At 54.7% G+C, this 21,627-nt stretch overlaps 1 protein-coding gene across 1 annotated transcript; it reads right to left on the bottom strand.

The window, feature by feature from the left end:
* Window positions 1-2,444: 2,444 nt before the first annotated feature.
* Window positions 2,445-19,858, bottom strand: MATN1 (matrilin 1). Its single transcript, XM_073793128.1, has 10 exons — window positions 19,679-19,858; window positions 15,705-15,850; window positions 10,645-14,046; window positions 8,579-8,925; window positions 7,241-7,463; window positions 6,159-6,284; window positions 5,272-5,688; window positions 4,553-4,705; window positions 3,577-3,656; window positions 2,445-2,952 (listed from the first exon to the last, which is right to left on the bottom strand). Exons 3-10 carry the CDS (start codon window positions 10,733-10,735, stop codon window positions 2,902-2,904), a joined length of 1,488 nt encoding a protein of 495 aa, XP_073649229.1. The 5' UTR covers window positions 10,736-14,046; window positions 15,705-15,850; window positions 19,679-19,858; the 3' UTR covers window positions 2,445-2,901.
* Window positions 19,859-21,627: the final 1,769 nt, after the last annotated feature.

The following is a 21,627-nucleotide window of genomic DNA, read 5'->3' as shown; positions in this document are numbered from 1 at the left end:
TCACCACTGCTGCCTCTCCCGTTGCAGAGCACAGGCTCCAGACGCGCAGTCCCAGCGGACATGGCTCACAGGCCCAGCCGCTCCACGGCATGTGGGATCTTCCTGGACCGGGGCATGAACCCGTGTCCCCTGCATCGGCAGGCGGACTCTCAACCACTGCGCCACCAGGGAAGCCCCAAGTCAGTGTTTTTGCATTGCCTGAAACAGAAACTGACTTGACCGTGTTTAACGTTGCTGAGGTTTCCTGGGTGTCTCATGCATGGCCAGGCAGGGAGTGTAGCCAGGCCCAGGGGGACCAGGGAGTGACCCCAGGTGGTAGATTAAAGATGGCCACAAATTCCTTGTCACTCTCCCCTCAAGGAGGAGAGGTGAAGTTTATCTCCCACCCCTTGAATCTGAGCTGGGCTATAACTGCTTTGACCAACAAAATATGGTGAAAGACATGCAGCGCCAATTTGGGGCCTCAGAAGCTTCCGGAAGCCCTGAGCTGCCATGTAGGAAGTCCAGTTCCCTTGCTGGAGACCCCCGCATGGAGAAAGTAAGGTCCTAAGACTACACGGAGAGAGAGAGACAGAGACAAAGTCAGGGACCCAGTCTGGCTAGTGTGTTCACCAAGGCAGCAGTCATGTGAGCAGGACACACTCCAGCCTGGTTGGGACCCAGACCACTGCAGCCCCAGCCAACACCAGGCAGAGCAGAAGAACCACCTGACTGAGCCTGGTCAACCATAGAATCGCACAATAACAGGTGGTTGTTTCAAGCCACTAAGTTCGGGGGTGGTTTGTTACACAGCAATGTCACTGAAACAGCCTTGGATTGGAAAACTATGAGCACATCTGGAAGATGAGAGAGACCTCCCAGCTCCAGCACCAGCAGCCAGGTACCTAGGGTCCTCAGGTCCAAATTCCCAGAAGAGAGACACTGATTGGCCCAACTTGGGTCATGTGACCTCCTTTAACCCATCAGCTGAGTCCAAGAGGCAGGGTTACCCTGCACCCACATGGCCCTGATACCCCTCCCCCATGGAGGGGTAGGGTGGGGTAGGGGGCCAGTAGTGGGGATAATCTCAGAAGACAGGAAGTGTGGGCTGAGCAATTACCACAGGGGCTGTGACAAGGTGCCTCTTTGGACAGCAGAAAAACCCCTCATCCAGGGCCTGGCACAGAGAAAGGGCCGGATGAAAGCTGTGCGTGGTTGTGTGACTTTTACGTTGCTCTTATGAGGTTGTGCTGTCTTACCAACTCCCAGGTTGGCTCCTGGGTGTTGCTGGTGGTGTTATTCCACCTCCTTGAACTGCCTCCAAGGAAGATCTTTCAGGACGGTCTGAGCTTCTTATAAAAGCCTTTTACGTGCTCTCAAGTGGGAATCTAGTTCTTATGCTAAAAATGCTCCATTAAACCAGAATGGGTTCCAAAAAGCAGCCAAGCTCCCCCTCTGGGAGGCGCGGGATTGAGACTCCAGAGGGGCCTGGGACAGGGTCAGCGGGACATGGGGGTCAAAGACTTTCTTTGCGCTGTCCCTGAGGCAGGGGCTGCAGCTGTCTGTGTTGGGGGTGGGACCGAGGCTGCTGACGCACCCGGAAGCAACAGAGGAGACTCCAAGGGGGTGAGGGGCCGGGCAGGGGGCGGTGGGCCAGCCGAGGCTCCTCACCAACCCCACTGTGAACGCACACACGCACTCACCCCAGGGCTCCTGGTGCAATCCAAACCGTCTCTCTTTTCCTCCAGCTGGGTTGAGGGTGACAGGGCGCCCTACTCAACTGAAGTCCCTTAAGAAATGGGAGAGTAGGGCTTCCCTGGTGGCGCAGTGGTTAAGAGTCCACCTGCCGGGTTCGTGCCCCAGTCCGGGAAGATCCCACATGCCGCTTGGCCCGTGAGCCATGGCTGCTGAGCCTGCGCGTCCAGAGCCTGTGCTCCGCAACGGGAGAGGCCACAACAGTGAGAGGCCCGTGTACCGCAAAAAAAAAAAAAAGAAATGGGAGAGTATCTGTCCCATAGGCCACCATCTCCCCACCGCCTGACACAGGGCACGTGCTCTGTGTTTGCTGTCTGCATGAATAAACGAATGAATGAATGGTGGATGGCCCTATCCGGTGCCTTTTTCTTTTGATGTCTCACAGTCCTGGATTCAAGCCCTGTCTCTCCAACTGACTCACTGCCGAGCAAGTCATCTTATCACTCAGGAACTCAGCTTTCCCATCTGTAAAATGGGGACAACTCAAGTCTGTTCTGGGTAAGGTTGCTGGGAGGATGAAATGAGACCTCATCAAGGAATTTGTAACTGAAAAGGCAGAACAAACGTGAGCCAGGTTGGGAGCAGTGGCCCTCATCCCCGTTACCACCACTATTGCCATCCTGCGACCATCCCCATCACCCAACACCCTCACGGTCCTTCTTCCTGCTCCCCAAATAACCACACTGCCACTGGCCCCATTCAGTGCTTAAGTTAAGTCACATTTAATGGTTTTTTGAAGGGGAATAGAGAAATCAGAAAAGAGATTACAGCGCTCTCAGTCAAGAAAGGGTGAACTAAAAAATATGGGAATATATTAAGCTTTTGATTAAAAAAATGCAAACGCAGTTCCTCCCACACTCACCCCTGTGTTCTCACTCATGCTTTCAGACACACACCCAGCCTCAGGCGCGCGCACACACACACACTCACACACACACTCCCAAACATGCACACGCTCCCTGCACACACACTCAAACACGCACTCCCCCCAGGCTCGCAGGGTGGGAGAGGGAGAGACCTGGTGCCGCCCCAGGGCCCCACCCTTCCCAAGCCTGCCTCGCTGAAATGGCAAAGCTAGACTAAACTCAGGCTCTAGGGGACACACACTGGGCTCTGTGAGCTGCACTGGGGGCAGGGAGATGGAGAGGTCGTGGGGGACAGGTAGCCTTAGACGATTCTGTTCTCCAGGATGGCCAGCCGCTTACTCACAGCTTCCAGTGGACTGGGAGTTAAGGAGATGTGTAGGTTGGCCAGAGCAGGGCAGTGACGGAGTGGCACCTGCACTCAGGGCCCCCCTTCCAGGACTTTCTCTCACTTCCCCCTCATAGCGTGTGTTCCCCCCAATGTCAAAACTTATCCATCCACAGCCCTCAGAATGGTGCTTTCCAAAAACAAGCAAGCAGTTACAGTGAGCCCGGAAAGCCCAGCGCTGTCCAGTTGCAGGTGTAGGCCTGCTGGGTCCCCACCTAGTTCTGCCTGAGCCAGGGGAGCTGTGAGGGCTCCAGCCCCATCTGAGTGGAGACTGGTGGGTAGTCATGTCACCGAGAGCTTGAGCAATGGAAGTCCGTGGGCACCATGTTTTCCTGAGCGTGTCCAGGACTCTGTGTGTGTCCAGTCTACAGCTTGGTTCCTGCCTTTGCTTTGGCAGGGTCAGTATCAAAGCCGGGGCCAGCCTACCTGGCCAGGATCCAGCCCGTCTTCAGCAGGAGGCAGGCAAGGAGGAGCCTGCCCCATCACACCACACAAGGGGCACGGCTTTCTCCTCTCCCGACAGGGACCTCCCCTCGCCTCCCCCTCCCCTCCCCCTCCCTCTCCCTGCAGCAGCCTCTGGAAAAGGATATGCTTCCTGGTCAGGGCCTGCAGCAGCCCCTCCACTTTGGTCCGGAATTTCACGATGGACTCGCAGGCACACAGGTCTTCCTCTGGGGTGGACAGAAAGTAGGGAAAGAGAAAGAGGATGGTGAGTGGTTGCCTGCCAGAAAGGCGGGTGGTCACTGCCCAAGGCCAGGACTAGGGTGTCTTGGGGGAGTGTGGGGCCTAGGAGATGCGAGAAGGCAGAGAGACACGTGAAATTCTTAAGACAGAGCTCCTAGGAATGATGGAGGGGGGACGATCCCTGAATGTCTTCCTGCTCCCTCAAAGCCCTGATAAAGAACTCCAATATTAGCTTCCCCACGCTGGTCACCTACTATGCAAAGGACACTGTCATCAGGGGCCTCTAGGTCATCATGGTGACTCCTCACCCCGATTCTTTGGGGTTGAAGTCATTAACCCCATTTTACAAATGAAGAACTTGAGAAGGAAAACAACTTGCCCTATGGCCAACAGCTAGTTAGTGTCAACAAACATGCAAACCCAGGCGTGTCTGGCTCTGGAATCCATACTCTTTACCACTGGGAACCAGCTGGCAAGGTCACCGGGGAGGATCAGGGGAGGAAGCACGGTTCAAATCCTGGTTCCTCCAGTTATTAAGTGGTTCCACCCCTCTGACCTTGGCTTTCCTGTCTGTAAAATGGACATAACAATATTCCTACCAAATAGGATTAAATGATTCATATTTGGAGTGCACTGAGAAGAGTGCCACATGTGTAAGAGCATTCAATATACAGTTGCTGGTTGTTAAAGTCTGACTGGCCAGGCTTCCTCCTGATTCTGCCAACTCATGATGCCACCCCAGCTCCCGTTTTCCCCACCCACATCCAGTCCAGGATGGTTACACACACACACACACACACACACACACACACACACACACACACACACCCCTCCCAGAGCCCCACCTGCTCCTCCCATCAACACAATTTCTGGCCTCACTCACCCACGCAGATCTTCTTCTGCAACTTCTTGCCAATCTGGTTGATGGTCTTGAAGTCAGCCGTGTAGAAATAGTGCTCTGCCACGGGCTCCGAGGCAATTTCCCTCAGCTCATCCTCCACAGCGTTGCCCACACCCACAGCAAACATCTTAAAGCCTGCCAAGAGGAACAAGATGATTAGCAGTGGCAATAGGGACAGGCAGCCATAACTGAGCCTCCCAGGGAATCCCCAGGCAATCAACAGCAGACACCTCCTGGTGGCAGATGCTGGAATTGCAGGTACAATGATTGAGGAAATCAACATCTGTTGAGCTTCTACCATATATCAGACTTGTACTGACTGTACTGGGAACTTTGCAATCTCATGTAACCCTAATAACCATCCATCTGGTGGTTATTATTATTCTCACTTAATAGGTGATAAAACTCAGGCTTGTCCCAAAGTGGGGTTGCCTGCCAACAGTTGGTATGTTCTTGGGAACATTCAACTATAAAAGTTCCAAGCCTCACCTACCAAAGGACCATCAAGCCAGCCACTTACTTTTCTGGGACCTCAGTTTTCTCATTAGTATAAAAAACAGCTGGACAAACCAATCCCTCCTCATTCACACTGAATCTGGGTTTAGGGCACTCATCAGAACAGACATAAGATAAACTATAGTTGAGCTGTTCCATGTGTACCCCTGGCCACTGGTGGTGTTCAGGGTTCAGACAGCACCTACCAAGGTCCTTGGCTTTCTTGGCAGCATCATTAATGTAGTCCTGGCTCCGGCCATCAGTGAAGACAATGCCCACCTTCTGGGCACCAGGCCTGGCCCCGCTGGACACACTGAAGGAATTGTCGATGAGGTACTTGAGGGCAGCCCCGGTCATGGTGCCCTTCTCCATGTAGGACATGTTCCGCACAGCTGCCTTGATGTCCTTCTTGGTGTGGAAGCGGCCCAGCGGGAACTCCTGGCGCACAGAGCTTGAGTACTGTACCAGCCCCACTTGGGCCAGCTTGTCCGACACATCCAGCGTGTCCACAATCTGGTTGATGAACTTCTTCACCAGCTCAAAGTTCTCTGGCCGCACACTCTTGGATCCATCAATTAGGAAAACCAGGTCAGTAGCCGAACTGCCACTTCCACCGCTGCAGCCTGGTGGGGGGGGGGCAGGATAGGAAGGCAGGGGAGTGATGCTCAAGTTCATAGTCATTCATCACAGCCACTGGCTGGGTACGCACCACACCCAAGATCTGTACGGAGGATCATCCCATTTGGTCCTCAAAACTTCCTCTGTGAAGCCTAGGTTCCTGGCCCCCGTGTTACAGCATTGAAACCCGAAGCTCTAAAAGCTGTTAAATCAGACAGCTCAGAAGTAGTGGCACCAAGATGTGAACTCAAGACTATGTAACTCCTTCCACCATATTAAACCTACCACCCACTGTGACGGAAGGAGGGACAGTAGTGAGAAGAGAACTGCTGACGCCAAACTCTAGAAGGCATCTATTGCAGATTGGTCCAGAGGCCAAGTACAGAGAGGCTCAGGTGGGCTTCCTGGGGAGGGGCCAAGGCCCCGTCCCCTGCCCGCCACCTTCCCCAGGCTTGCCTGTGTCCGGCCCACTGACCATTGCAGGTCTTGCCATCACTGTTCAGGGTGAAGCCCTCGCGGCAGGCGCAAGTGTAGGAGCCCGGGGAGCTGAGGCACATCTGCTCGCAGTCATGGTCGCCTGTGGCGCACAGGTCTGACACCACTGTGGGGACAAGAGGAGACTCAGAATCTCATGGTCACGGGGCCTCGGACATCTTGGCAAGGTTGGCCCCTCAACACGCTCAGGGAAACTGAGGCCCCCGACTGGATGGGGTCCCAGACCCTCAGCCCAGGGCCAGAATCACTGCAGCAATGCTGACATCCCCGGAGAAGGTGATATTGCGGATAATAAGCTAAAACTTCCCGCTAAAAATGTAGAGGCCAAAGAGGCGGGGCCTTTAATCCCCTTTGTTCACTTTTGTATTCCAAGTGTCGAGAACAACACGTGCAGCAGTGAACACAGCACAAAGAAGATGCTCAACGAACACTTGTTAGATACCACGTACTGAGCATTGTACTGTGCATGGAATTCTCACAGTCAGACTCATACTCTTCCTAGGCCCACCCCGTGCCAGAGACCCACCTCTCCTCTGCAAAAGACTCTGAACTTTCTCCTGCCCAATGCCCAGGCCCCTCAGACCCTTCCACATCACAGAAGACTCTGGCACCCCAATACCCCACAACCCCCACACACCCCCACCCCCTCTACCCCCCGCTCCCCACACACACACACACTCCCCCCCACCCCCACCCCTGTCCAAATAGCACAGGTTTTTTTAGGCCCTCCCCTTACTGGCTTCTGGCCCCTCCTTGGTCCCTGCCAGTACTCTACCACGAAAAGGACTTCTTTTTGGTATCGCCTTTCCCCAACTCCCTTAACCCCAGGCAGGGGACAGCCCCCAGATCAGGCGGCTCTGAGCCCTGGCCCCGGGCCCCGAGGTTGGCTCTGTCTCAGTCCCTGCCCCCATATAGGGCACCTCCAGCCCAGGCCCCGCCCCCACGCTGCCGCTCTAAGCCACGCCCATTTTCTGGCCCCGCCCAGACACCGGTACACACCCACACACACACCTCACTCCCCCAGCACCCCTCCCAGCCTGGTCCATCCCCCGCCCCACGCACAGCAGAAGGCCTCCTGGAACTTCTTGGACAGCTTCTCGATGACGCTGTAGCTCTCCACGTAGTCCACGTGCTCGTCCTGAGGCTCGCTGGCGATCTGCTGCAGCGTGGCCTTGTCCACACGGCCTACGCCGATGGCGAACAGCTCGATGCCACTGGCCCGGGCCCGCGCAGACACGTCCCGCACGCTGTCCTGGGGCCTCCCGTCCGTCACCACGATGACCACCTGCGATACACACGCGGGGCGTGTGTGAGGACCCGACCTCCCTCCCCGCGCTGGGTGGGCCGCTTGGCCCTCCAGTAAACCCTTAGGATGGTTGGCATAAGAGGAGGTTGACCCAGAAGGGCGGAGTGGCTAGCCCAGGTCACACAGCTAGTCGGCAGCAGGTGGATCTGGCCCCTCACCAACACCAGGGTTTGGGCCTAGGGAAAAGAACCTGGATAGCGGAGGAGGCAACAGGTTTTCTCTGACTGAGAGACGTGGCTGAGCTGTTCTCTCATCTGACTATGGGCTCTGGGTGTCTCCTCCCTCGGGCATGACCGCCTGAGGGCAGAGCCTCGTCTGCCCTGTCAAACGAGGGCCTCTGACAGCCAGGCCCAACCTGCGCTCAACACCGTACAGTTCTACCCTTTGGCCACCAGAGGGAGGCAGAGGCTACGGAATGGCGGTTTTTCCTCCGGTCTGGACATTTTCTCCCGTATACCCTGGGAAGGTTGTTCCCACATTGATGCCCAAGGAATGAAGGAAGATGCTGCCTTTTCTCCCTCCATTCCCCAAGATACTACCTGCCCTTTCCTAAGAGGAAAACACTCTTCCCCTCCCACAAGGCACCTGTGTGCCGTACCCCAGAAAGGGTAACAGGAGGGGACCCTGGTGCTGAGCCGGCCCTCATCACCCCCTGCCGGAGCCTGCCCTGAAGTTGGGTCCTCACAGCTCTGCTGGAGTCTGAGACTCGGCATCCAGCCCCCTTAGCTGCTTTTCTCCTTCTGACCTGGGTCTGCTTCTGATTCCTGAGTCCCCACCCCTGGCCCAGATGCCCAACCCCTTGGATTGGGTCTTGGTGATCTGACAGGCCTGGGTTAGAAATGCAGCTCCATGAGGCACAGCTCACCTTCCTGAGCCCCTGTTCTTTCATCTGGATAAAGGGGGTGTAGTGAGACCCACATGAGAAGATTCATGGTAAGAAGCCCGGAAGGGGCAGCATTATTTTTAATATCATTACTCTGGGGCCCCTGGGGAGCAGCCTTGCACAATCTCTTCCCCTCCAGAGGCCTAGGCTCCTGGCACTGAAAACCTAGCTCTTCACTGTCACCTGCTGCCACGTTCCCGTGAGTCCCCACCTTGCTGATGTCCGGTGAGCTGGGGCGACCGCCCTCAGCATCGCTTAAGGCCTTGGTGATGGCGAACTGGATGGCCAGGCCCGTCATGGTGCCTGTGGACAGCGGCTGGATGCGGCGCACGGCCTGCAGCAGCATGGCCTTGGAACCGTGGGCCCGCAGCGGGAACTCCTGCTTCACGGAGCTGGCGTAGTTGACCACGCCCACGCGGGTGGCATTGGGCCCCACGTCCAGTGACTCGATGACCTGGGACAGGAACACCTTCACCTTCTCAAACTCCACTGGCCGCACGCTGCGCGAGCTGTCGATGACGAACACCAGGTCTATGGGCCGGGTCCGGCAGAGGTGCCCTGGGAGGCGGCAGAGGTCAGGAGGATGGACCAGAGACACTCAAGACAAAGGAGCAGCGCACCAGCAGCTACTTAGGTCTGGACGTGAGGCCCCAGGCAGAGTAGACCAGACCCGAACCAGGCTGGCTGGGTCCTATCATCAGGTGGGGACGCTGGAGCAAGCAACTTGCCAGAGGTTGCTCAGCCCGTGGGAAAGACAGAGGCTCGAATGGCGCCCTCACCTCTCTGAGCCTCAGTTTCCTTTCTGTACAATGAGCAGGTGGTCCCTTCCTTACAGGATCCTTTGAGGACAAGCAAAAAGGCACGTAGGGTGCCAGCACAGGGCTGGGCATGCAGGGTGTTCAGGGGGCAGCAAAGGAGAAGACAGCTTTCATGTCTCAGGTTTCAGCCCAGAGTGGCTACCGCCAACAAGGGGCAGCTCTTTCCCCTGGCTGGGCAGGAGGGCCCTGAGGGTGGGCCCTCGGGCGGGCGTGGCCTTGAAGGCCAACGCAGCACCTGTCAACATGGCCTCTTTCATCTGAGCATTAAAGCAAATCAGCAAAGCGGACCCAGTTTGCGTCGATCTGCCAGCTGGTGTCCAAGAGCAGGAGAACAGGCAGGAGTTCCTACCGGCCACCTTGGCAGCCTGACCAAATGGGCCCCCAAGACACACTCCCAAGGAGCGATGTCTTCCCAGACAGCCTGGGAGGCAGCACCATGTGCTAGATGGTACACAGAGCCCGAGTGAGGTAGACAGGGGTCCGAAGCCCAGCTCAGCCACTCTGTGGCCCTGGGCAGATCATTGCACCTTTGAAGCTTCACTTTTCTCATCTGTCTGGAGGGAAGAATAGGCCTAATGCCTGGTGGTATCACCGGCCTGGACCTGCAGCCTGGTGGGACTTAGTACAAAGGCCAGCCCCCTCCGTCCCACATTGAGTCTGAGCTGCTCCCAAACAGGGATGCAGGAAGAAGAATCAGGAAAGGCAAGGTGTACGGGACTGTCCCAGCCCCCAGCCACAGTGCCCTAGGCCCGGGTGTCAGAGGTCCTCAAGGAACCTCAGAAATCACCTTGCCGCTGGCTCCCCAGTCTCCACTAGCTGAGGCTACAAATGGGTAAACTGAGGCCCAGAGAGGGTGAGGGAACTGGCAGTGGATCAGGAGCCCAGGGGCTGAGGCTTTCTCGCTCTGTGGTCTTAGACGGGTCCTCTCCTCTCTGGCCTCTTTTTCCCCATCTGTACAGGAGGAGTTGGGCATTCTAGGATTCTGTGTCCAAGGCTGAAACTCAGTGGGGTACAGCCCATGGGGAGGCCAATCGGGAATCTGCTGGAAGGGCTGGTGGAAGGGGGAACCCCTTCTTGGCCACCCCCACGTCTGCACTTATTGGAGAGCCGTGAGCTCAGCCCTGGGCCTGGTGCAGCCCCAGATGTCAGCAGGCTCTCTGGGTAGCGTCTGCCCTTGGTGACCCAGAAGACCGAGGGCCCTGCAGTTTGCGTGGTCCCTGAGGACAGCCTGGGAGCTGCAAAGCCCAGAGAGAGGCTCAGAGAACCCCACTCATGTCCCTGGAAAGAACAGACAGGGTCACCCTGCCCTAGCCCTTGTGACTGTCACCATCTCTGTCTGCTCCTGGGTCAGCCTGCAGGCCACCCCTGCCTCCCTGCCCCCCTATCCCCATCCTGGATCCCACTTAGGCTCTGTCTGTCTCGGTGCCCGGTGTCCCCCACCTCACATGGGCCCCCTCACCTCTGGACAGGGGCGCAAGGCCAGGTACGCGTGGGGCCTGCAGCAGCAGCAGGCCGCAGAGCACGAGGCAGGGGCCACAGAGTGCCCTCATGGTTCTGGCAGCGCGGGCAGTATCGGCGCAGTGGTGGGGACCAGTGGGGGCCAGGTCTTATCAAGCTCGCTGCCTGCCCAGACGGCCCCCCACTGACGTGGGGCGGCCCCCTTCGGGGGGCGGGGCCGGGCTGAATGGAGGTATGTGTGCCAGGGAGGGAGGGAGCCGCCCGGCCTGGGCTCCGGAGGCCCCTCTGACCACAAGGGCTCCTTTGCCTGCAGGAGCTGCAGCTGGAATCCAGGAAATCTCAGGTGGGTGGAGGGTGGCTCCTCCAGGGCGCAGAGCCTGCGCTGGCCCGAAGTTGCCACTCCCAGCCCAGGGAGACCTGAGTGCAGCGGCCTCGCTCCCCTGCACTGCCCGCACCCTCATCCCGCAGCCACGCTTTTCTCGCCCCTACCGTTCCAACCCCAGTCTCCCCGTTGGCCTCCGCTGCCTCTCCACACACGCCCTGCTCTCCAGCCGCGCCTGGATTCTGAGCTCTCCTCAAGCCTTTGTATACGCAGGACCATCTACCCATAATGCCCTTTCCTCCCGATCACTCTCTGCCTAACCATCTTGCAAGGTCGTATCGGGGTGAACGTGTACCCGAGCCCCTAGTATGTGGGGGGCAGTAGGGAAAGTGGTTGAAAGCTCAGACTTAGGAGCCAGGTGGCCTGGGTTGGCTTTGTACTGCCTGTGTGACTGTAGGCAGGTTACTTCACCTCTCTGTGCCTCAGATTCCTCATCTGGAAACACCGGGAGGGGTTGATTGGAAGAGCAGACTTATATGAACCATCTCACTGAATTCTCTTGACAGCCCTGTGAGGCAACCGGTATTATTACTCTCACTTCCCAGGTGAGGAACTGAAAAACAGTTTTGAAGTAACTTGTCTAAAGTGCAGCTCAGTGTCAGTGCCAGGAAAGGTCCCCAAACCAGTATTCTCAGCCACCCTGCTTGCACGGGTAAAGCTTGCACGGGAGGGGCCTTCTCCATGCCCACCTCTCCCGTGGCTCCCCTGGGGTTAGGACCCCCTCCCTGTGCTTCCGTGCCTTGACCATTTCATCCATGAGTGGGTAAGTGTCTGACTGATTCATCTCTGCGTCTGGGACCAGCCCAGGGTCTGCACAGAGGAGGCAAAAATAAGGCTTGTAAGTAAAGGAGTATAATCAGGAAGGGTCCCCACCATTGCATCTGGGTCCAGTAGTTGATGGGATAGAGCAGAGAGAGCATGGGCTTGGCCATCTGAGAGAACCACGTTCAAATGCACTTCTGCTGCTCACCAGCTGGGTGACCTGGAGCTGGTGACTTAGCCTCTCTGAGCCTCAGCTTGTTGCCGTACAAGATGATAAGGGAATGGTAGCTCTTGTCTTGCCTGCCTCACTGGAACCCTGTGAGGAGTCGATGAGAGGACGGAAGCGGAGATTGGGGACTGAAAGTTTATCATCTTTTGGGAGGTATAATCGCTAATACTTAAGGCCTGTGACTTCACTCTGTATAAATTATACCTCAATAAAAGGAAGTGTACAGATGCTTTTTAAAAAGTGATTGCCGGGCACAGCTGATCCAACAAACATTGTCACAATCTTCAGCGGTGATGATGATAACAGTCCCTTCCACGTGTGACACGGCACAGTCACTCGCTCTATCACCCTGTCTCCTTTGTTCCCCCAACAAACCGCTGCGGTCAGCAGATCCAACTGTATTAGCCCATTTGTCAGATGAGGAAACTGAGGCCCAGAGGGGTTCGTGACTTGCCTGAAGCCACCCAGCCTGTTTAGGGGCAGAGCCAAGCTTAGAAATCAGGTCTCATTCCCCTTTGCCCCTATTTAGAGAGCAAGGAAGTTAAAAGCATTTCCCTCTGAGTTTTCCCATTTTCATTTCATTTTTTCACAATTCACAGGCCTCCCCAGTTCCAAAAACCAGTTGAAATGGATTTCTTTTCTTCTCTGCAACTTGAAAGTCTAATTCTCTTCTCCAGAGATGCCACAGGGTGTGGTCATTGTGGCCCTTATCACTTCCCCAAATTGTGTTATGAATGTGGTATCTGGCCCCCACCCCCACCCTTGCCCCAGAGGATGTCAGCTCCCTCCCAGCAGGGGGCTTGTCTGTCTCATCACCAGTAAACCCCCCAGACCCAGCTTGGTGCCTATCACAGGGTATCTGGTGAGCAAATGAAGAAATGAATTAAAAGAAGGAAGTAATGATGAACTGGGTCCATTTCCATGTTAACCATCAAAGGTCAGGCTGGGGTCGGTGATGGTGACCAATGGCGAGAGAGGCACGGTGCCCGCCCCCCACTCCCCTGCTGAAGGTAGACGAGCAGAACGTGAGCTGGAGTCTCCTAGCCCACCACCCCTCTCCCCAGTGGACAGAACTGTGTCCGGAGCTCAGGGTACAAAGCCCTCTTGGCCAGGGCAGCAGCTGGGCCCATGAAACAGCTCTTTCAGCTCTGTCTCTGAATGGCAGGTCTGTGGGCTCCTCAGAGGAACAGAAGCGCCTTTTCTGTGTCACTTTGCTCATTAACAGAGCCACAGAAACTGCTACAGGTAAGTTTTCAGGAACAGAGATGGGTTCCCCCCAAAGGGGCAGTTTTAACATTCCATAGTGGGAGTGGGGGCTTGGTGGGGAGGAGACCTGGAAGTTGAGTATATACATTGAGGAAAGAAAATAAATATTTGTGTTTTGAAAATGTGAAACATTTTACCCCAGGAATCAAAATCGGGAACAGTGTGGCCGGTATTAGCCAAGGAGAAAAACCGCGCTGAGGGGCCTCCATTAAGGCAGCTCCCGAGACACACAGGCGGCCGTGAAGCGCTCCCCCTGTTCCCTCCTTGTTTTCACACACCTCGGGTTTCCAGAAACTTAAAGACTTTAGTGTTTTATCCAAGAGAGAGGTTTTGTGATCCATTGAGAGGCCCCTGGGCACAGTGTGGGTCAGGAGAAAGCACACAGGACTCCCCCTCCTGTGCCCCAAGCTCAGCTCTTTTCCTGAAGAGCAAACCTGGGTATCTCTCGATGCAGGGCAGTCCAGGGCTGCCTGTCCCCTAGACCTTCCAAACCGTCATCACCGTTTGCTAGATCCACATATACCTTTACTATTTTTTGAATTAACCTTTCTAACATTAAACCAACTCACTTTTGGACAAAAATTTCTCCTCTTTCTTATTTGAAACAACAGCCGTGAAATCGCTGGTTTGATGTACCATGACATACTTATTCCAAAATGCCTTCAGATAAATTCAAAACTAATTAAACTTAACTTTTTCTTCCACGTATCACCGAAATTATCTTGCTTTCTGTCAGTGGTGCTCATGCCAGACATTGAGGAATCCTATGAAGTGAAAAAGTTTTGGAATCAGACAGAGCTGCGTTTGAGCCCCCGTTCTGTCACCTGCCAGCTCTGTTGACATCAGATGAATCCCCTCACTTTTCTGCTCTTTAGTTCTATGTCTATAAAGTGGGGATCTCAATGCCGATGTCAGAGGATGGTGGAGAACGCAAGGTACTGAGTGCCGCATCCATGCTTACTGCTTTCGCAATGCCTTCTTGTATTAATCAGCATAGAAGAGGCCAAGTTACTGCAGCAAGCAAGCCCTTGGATCACAATGGCTCAACACAAGAGTCTGTTTCTCTCCTGTGACACAGCCCAGCGCTAGACAGGACCTCCCCAAAGCTGCCTCTCTCTTGGTAGCCCATCATTTCCACATCCTTTGTCTCCAGACACATGGACAAGAGAGAGAAAAGGAGCACACATCACCTGACTCCACCTGGGGATGGAATGACTCCAAGGGGTGGGATGTGGGTGTTTAGCGAGAAGGACGTGCTCTATCACGCTTCCCAAGGAAAAACAGCTTCTGTTGGCCTTATATCACCTCTAGATGAAACTTCAAATTTAGCTGGGCATTTAAGGTCCTTCAAAATCTGTTTCTTGACACCTTTTCCAGGCCGTTGCCAGTCTCTCTCCCTCCCCCCACCATCCCCCTCTCTTCTCTGCCACAGAATGAGTCACTCCCTCCTCCTCTTCTCTCACTGAACATTTTTATTGGCTTTTATCCCTTCTCTGCCTCACTTCCCCACTCACTCTACTTCCTGGGACCACCTCCCAAATAAACAACCTGTACCCAAGTTCATGTCTCAGGATCTGCTTTGGGGGGAACTTAAGCTAAGCGAAGGTAAAGCTTTGGGGTCCAAGATGAGGATGCCTTTGGGGCCGTCCTGGGGGTCGGGAAGAACAGGACCCCAACAGGTGGGGAAGGGGAGGGCCAGGAAGGGAGGTGCCCCTACAGGACCCCAAGGGCAGCTAGGATCTGCGGGGCACGAAGCAGAATCCTCATTCACTGCATCTGCAAGTCACTCTCTGTTTTATACTTCCTTCCGTTACCCGCAAACTGTCGATAGTTTGGTTAAGGTGGTTCAAAAGAAAATGCAGATTCCCAGGATCCTTCCCAGACCCAGTGAGTCTGTATTTCTGAGGTGCTTCTGATGTAACTAAACCACCAATCTCACCCAACCTCCCATACGAAACATAAAGTCTCTCTCTGGAAAGCTGTCGTCCAGCCTATGGTGTTCAGCCTCTTGGACGGGGAGCTTGGTGCTTCCCAGAGTATTTTCCATCCGGCTCTGAGAGCGAGCCAGTCTCCCGGTATACCATGTTCAACGACCTGAAGATCATGGCCACACCCCCACTAAGCTGATTCTTCCCGAATGAAAACGTCCTCACATCCTACAACCATCCTTTACAACACATGGATTTCAGCCCATGACCAGTGGCATTTCAATTTGTCTCTCCCCCTCCTAAAAATGTGAGCTCTGAATTTAATATAACGCTCTGGCTCACAGAACAGAATATATTTTCTCTCCCAATTTCTAAGGTACCTAACTTCCCTTTGTGTTGCCTGAAATCCCTGCTGTTGTCCCCTCAGCCTCAACACAGAGCCTCTGGAGACCTGAGAAGACCACTTGAGGTTGTGTAAACAATGGTTGGCTTACCTGTTTCATCTTTCAGAACTCTGGACGTACACTGACCAAGACTTCAGACGTACAGGATTGTCGGTGCTGCCGTCGCTTAGATGTTGAAGGACGAACAATAAAACTTCCTCCAAATCGGGAAGGGGCGCTACATTCTTTTTCCATTGCTATGTAACAAATGACCACAAACGTAGCAGCTTAAACACAGCACAAATATAGCCCCTCATGGCTCCCGAAGGTCAGAAGTCTGGGTTCTCTGCTCAGTGCCTCGCAAGGCTGAAATCAAGCTGTAATCAAGGCTGGGCCTTGTTCTTTTCTGGAGCTGAGGATCCTCATTCAAGCTAACACGGTGGTTGGAAGAATTCATTCCCTTGCGGTTGTCAGACTGAACTCCCTCCCCACCTCTGCTTGCAGGCTGTTACCCAGGGGCCACTCAGCACCCAGGGGTCACCCGACAGTCCTTGTCATGTGCTCTCCCCCAAGGCCTCTCACGCGTCACATCTCTCCCATGCCAAACCTCCTCTTTCTGAAGAGCCCAGTCCCTTTTAAGGGATCAACGGATCAGGTCAGTTTCACCCAGAATAATCTCCCTTTCTCAAAGTCAACTTACCAGCTAACATAACCCAATCCCAGGAGTGACTGTCCCATCAGAGTCCCAGGCTCCGTCCACACTCGAGGGGAGAGAACTAGACAAGGTCATAGGTCATTGGAGGCTTCTTAGAATTCTGCCCACCCGGTGGTATATATAGGCATAGAACAAGGGGAGGGAGGGAAGAGGACAGGGGATTGACAAGGAAATACAACATTTTTATAATACAAGTGAATCTACAAAGACAGAAACAGACTCACAATCATAGAAAACAAACTTGTGACTACCAAAGAGGAAAGGGAGGGGGCGGGGGGAGGGATTATGCGATTAAAAGATACACACGACCATATATAAAATAGATAAACAACAACGATTTACCGTATAACACAGGGAATATTAACACAATATTGTAAATCAGCTCTACTTCAAAAAAAATCTGATTCAAAAATGGACAGAGGCAGTAAATACACATTTTTTTCAAAGAAGACACACAAATGGCCAACAGATACCTGAAAAGATGCTCAACATCACTATCAGAGAAATGCAAATCAAACCACAAGACGTCTCCTCACACTCGTTAAAATGACCATCATTAAAAAGACAAGGTAAAGCAAGCATGGGTGAGAACGTGGAGAAAAGGGAATCCTTGTTCCCTGTTTGCCTGTTGGGGGAAATGTAGATCATTTCAGCCACTACGTAAAACAGGATGACGATTTCTCAAAAAATTAAAAATCGATTTGGAACTTTATGCTACAACAAGGCCACTTCTAGACATATATCTAAAAAGATAAAAACTGTATCTCGGGGGCTTCCCTGGTGGCGCAGTGGTTGAGAGTCCACCTGCCGATGCAGGGGACACGGGTTCGTGCCCCGGTCCGGGAAGATCCCACATGCCGCGGAGCGGCTGGGCCCGTGAGCCGTGGCCGCTGAGCCTGCGCGTCCGGAGCCTGTGCTCTGCAGCGGGAGAGGCCACAACAGCGAGAGGCCCGCGTACCGCAAAAAAAAAAACTGGATCTCAGAAAGGAAGAAAGAAAGAAATACAGCATTTTTTAGTTCAGGAAAAGTTGCTTCAGGGTCAGTAGGGGGGGGACTAGGTGATAATTACACCAAAACTACGCCTGGTGGTTACTGAGTCTGTAGGTCCTTCCGCCTCCGGTGCCTTCAGCGACGGAGGCTGCTGGGGCAGCACCCTGTGGAGTCTGACCACCTGAGAGCAAGGTCTGGCCCTGTTCTCACACGCAGAGTGACCATGGGCAACCGAGAGATGTTACAGTGTCAAGGTTGTTCCACCTACAGCCTCCATAAGGACACCCAACGCCAGGAACATCTAGATCTTTCCTTCCCACACTCTCCCTACGACAACTGCCGTCACCTCTCAGGGCAGAGGAGCTGGGAAGGTGCACGGTGATGTCCCTGGCAGGTTCCTGTTCCTTCCACTGTCCCACCTGAAGCCCCTTAGAACACCTTGGCTTTTCCCCAAACCCTCTGACAGGAGCTCAGCTCCACCTACATGTAAAATTTCAGCAGCTTGGCCCTGGCAAGGTCAAGGCTGAAAGAATTATGGTGTTGTAAGCTGTGAGTTATCAGAGGGGAGACTCCCAGGCTGGACTCACCCTCTGACCTGTGGTCGCGTCTCCAGGCCTTTGCCAAGGTTGCCTCCCTGCCTGGACTGTCCCCCCAGCACGTGGAACAGAGGAAGCTGCAAGGTCAGTGTCCTGCTTAACCACCTGGGCCGGGGAGACGGCAGCAAAACCGTTTACCAGATGGACTCTATTTGTTTAAGGCTGCGGCTCCCTCGTGCTGGCCGCTCCCTGCCAAGCCCACTGCCTATTGAAACGCCCTTGTGGCTAATGAGGCCCGCTTCCTCCGGGAGTCCCAGGGGAGAGGCTGGAATATGAGCGCCAGCTCCCAGACAGCCCATCCAGGTGGGCAGTGGGAGCCCATCCAGGTGGGCAGTGGGAGGGGCCTGTGGCAGCAGAGACCCACAGGAGCAGCTTCTCACACCAAGCGTAGGTGTTCTCACACCCCCCGGGCCCAGCTTCCTTTAACCTGGGACTTAAAACTTGAGTCTTTAAGACTTAAAACTATTTCATTGCAAATTGGAGATTTCATTGCCTGATTGGACGTGAATCCCTGGTCTCCCCAAAGTCAGCAGAGACCTCACAAAATGGAGAATTTGCCCATAAATCCAGGACAAGGCTTCTTCATCCGCCATGCGGGTATCATCCCCACCGCCCACGGGGCTGTTGCAGTGTAGCTGCGCTGTCCAGATTTATGGCCCCTTCAGGCCACAGCCTCTGTGTATGTGAACCTCTCTCTCTCATGGGCCGTCAGACCTCACACATGCTGTCTTGGTTTCAGTCCCTACAAGCAGTCAGGCGGGCTGGAAGCCAGAGGCTGGACAGGGCAAGGAGACGTGTGCTTTCACGTGAGGGCATGCCCTGGGAGGCCATGGGCCAGTATCACGTCCTGCTGACGGGTTAACGCCTCCGTGAACCCAACCGCTTGGTGACACGCCATCCACATGACATCCCACCCACGTGTCCACAGATGGCACTCACATCTCAACCTCCCTCCTTCCTCACTCTCCTGACTCCAGACCTATAGACACAGCTGCCTCCTGAGTAACTCCCATCATGTGGTCCCCAGGGTAGCTCAAATGCAAGCTTAGTGCATCTTCTTTTGTCCCCCGTCCTATACCCTCAGCTCAGAGCTAGGCACCACCATCCCAAAGACTCTCCAAACCTGGGCACCAGTCTCGTGAACCTCCTCTTCCTCACTTCTGCCCTGCAGGTCCTGCTTCCCTAATGCCTCATGGATCTACCCAGCCCCATGTCCACTGCCTGAGTTTGTGCCCCCAACATACCTCACCTGGACCACTTCCCCTGTCAGCTTCTGTCTGGGTCCTGCACCCACAACGGATGCCTCCTCTACCGCAAGCAGCGTAGGGCTCTAGAGCCAGGCCTAGAACGTCCTCGGTGCTGGGACGTTCAATGATAATTATGCCTCAGTCCCCATCTTCAAGGGGCTCTTCAAGTTTCGGAATCATGTCATCACTCTGCTCACCCTGCAAGGTGCCTGAGGTGGGCCAGGAAGGACCAGAGGGAGAAGCTCGGGTTCCATCAGGCCTGTCGGAGTCAAAGCCCAGCTCTGCCCCTTAACCAATGGTGACTCTGGGCAAGTGGCTTGCCCACCCTGAGCCCCAGGAAGCATCCTTGCATGGCACCTGCACGTGGGGCAGGTGAGAGAGTCACACAGACGACACACTGAAGTGCCCACTCAGTGACCGTTCCTGCTGCCATCACAGCCTTGAGAAACTGGGGTGCGCCCTCCCGCTCCGCCACAAGGGCTTGACTTTGTCGACTCTCCTTCCCTCCAAGAGACAGCCCGTCCGGATGGCGCTCACCTGCCTGGCCTGCACGAATTCCCTTTTTCCTGGGGCCAGCCCCTTTCCAGGCATCTGGTTCAAACAGGCCCTCTCAGTGGGTCCAACCTGCCCCGTCAAAGGACCCCGGCATGAGCCTCAAATGGGGCGTTGATAGGGCCGTGGTGAGGGCTGTCCAGCAATGGTGGGCTGTCTGGGCTTGGCCCGGGCCACGTGACTTCCCCAAACACAGCTATTTCCTTTTCCTCAGGCCAGCCCCCTCCCAGCCGCCTGGCCACAGGGCACAATTCCACTATACACCTCTGCCCGTTCTTTGGCTTCGAGCCAGGGTTGGGGTGGGAATGAGGATGGGGGTATCACCTCAGCTGGTCCTCAGGACACACGGCCATGGCCCCTCGGCATCTTCTTGATGAGGATGCAAGGCTGGAGGAAAGGCTAGTCCCCTCCTCCTGTGACCTCTGCCCCCAATCCCCATTTGATGGGGGCTTCTGGGGGGCCTCTTCATATGGATCTTCACGAGAAGCAAGAACTCACACAGACTGTGGCCCCAGCCCTTTTAGCCTCCACTTAAAGTAGAATGAAAAGGCACTTAGTCTAACCCCTGACTGCTGTGTGGCCTCAGGAAAGTCACTTGATGTCTCTGGGCCTCAATTACCTCATGTGTGAAAGGGAGGTCGCTGTCCGTCTCTATTAGAGCCTCACTTTATCAGTTGTTTGGGGATCTGATAAAGAGCAGATAAAACCTATGAAGAAATCTGCTGTCCCCAAGAAAAGCTGACAACTCCAGAAGGTTGACAATTCCTCTCAAATCCCCTTCTCTCCTTCTCCACAGGAGGACTTCACCAGCCTTCTTATGGGTCCCTGACTTTGGTCTCTTCCTTTCTAAAGCCCAAGCCCGATCCTGTAACTCCCCTGCCCCCAAACCCTCAAAGACTCCCCCTGTCCCAGGATGAGCCCATGCTCCTGGGCACAGCATTCAAGGCTCTGTTAGGTCTCATTTGGTACTGGGGGTGGAGCCCAACTCAGACTGCCTCGTGCTCTCTGCCAGCTTCACTCTCAGGCAGCTCAGCCCGAGAGGAAGAAGGCAAGAGGTGGAGAAAGAGAGAAAGAGGTGACTGAAGAATTTGATTCCTGGGTCCAGCCACGCCTGACCAGATTCCCTGGATTTTCATTTATGTGAGCCAAGAAACATCACGACCACCCTTCAGTTGTTGTTGTCATTGTTTTCAATAAACTTGGTTCGCTAAGATTCCTGTTACTTGCAAGCATCTCCTTCCTGTAAAGGCCCTTCTTGGCTGAAGTTAGCCAGGGTGGGCCTGCAGCCAAAGAACCCTGATGTTCACAAAGGCTCTTTGTGATCCAGGCCCCCAGCCCCTGGCAGCCTCCTCTCCCTCCCCTCCCCACTTGCAGCCACACTAGGCTACCTCTCCAGCTCCTCTCCCCACTTCCACATCCTGCCACTTCAGCCCAAAACATCCTCCCCCAGTTTGCTCCCTGCTGCCCCTTCATCCTTCAAACTCAGCTCGGTGAAACCTCCAAGAAGCCTCCTCTGGCTGTCCTAGGTCCCTCAGACTTTCCCCGTGACGGGGTTATCATCATCACAGGCCATGATAATCATTTACATGTCTGTCTTCCCCTTCCCCAGATGGGGGGTAACTGGAGGCTAGTCTGACCTATTGTGGTCACCCCAGTGCCCAGTGCAGGACCTGGCTCCAGGTGGGTGCTGTCCAAGTGAGTGGGGTCCATGCCTTATCAGGGAGACATCAGGGTGCTTAGAGGGGCCACGATTTGCGATCAGAAACAGTGCCAGGTCATGACACTCCCTAGCTGGACATGGCCTCTGAGAGTTTCTGGACGGAATCAACTGTCGTGTGTGTGTGTGTGTGTGTGTGTGTGTGTGTGTTGAGGTAATGGAGGCTGTGTTCCCAGGCCTGGCCATACACCATATTTTAGGAACCACATCAACCAGA

Source organism: Tursiops truncatus, chromosome 1 (genome assembly GCF_011762595.2).
Source record: "Tursiops truncatus isolate mTurTru1 chromosome 1, mTurTru1.mat.Y, whole genome shotgun sequence".
NCBI classification, from domain to species: Eukaryota; Metazoa; Chordata; class Mammalia; order Artiodactyla; family Delphinidae; genus Tursiops; species Tursiops truncatus.
This window is presented reverse-complemented; position numbering and strand designations above follow the sequence as displayed.

Coding starts and splice junctions, on each gene's coding strand:
- MATN1 (XM_073793128.1), bottom strand. CDS start 10,735: ATGAGGGCACTCTGTGGCCCCTGCCTCGTGCTCTGCGGCCTGCTGCTG. Junction 5,689..6,158: donor TGATGGCAAGACCTGCAATG/GTCAGTGGGCCG, acceptor CCCCCCCACCAG/GCTGCAGCGGTGGAAGTGGC. Junction 3,657..4,552: donor GCAGAAGAAGATCTGCGTGG/GTGAGTGAGGCC, acceptor TGTCCACCCCAG/AGGAAGACCTGTGTGCCTGC.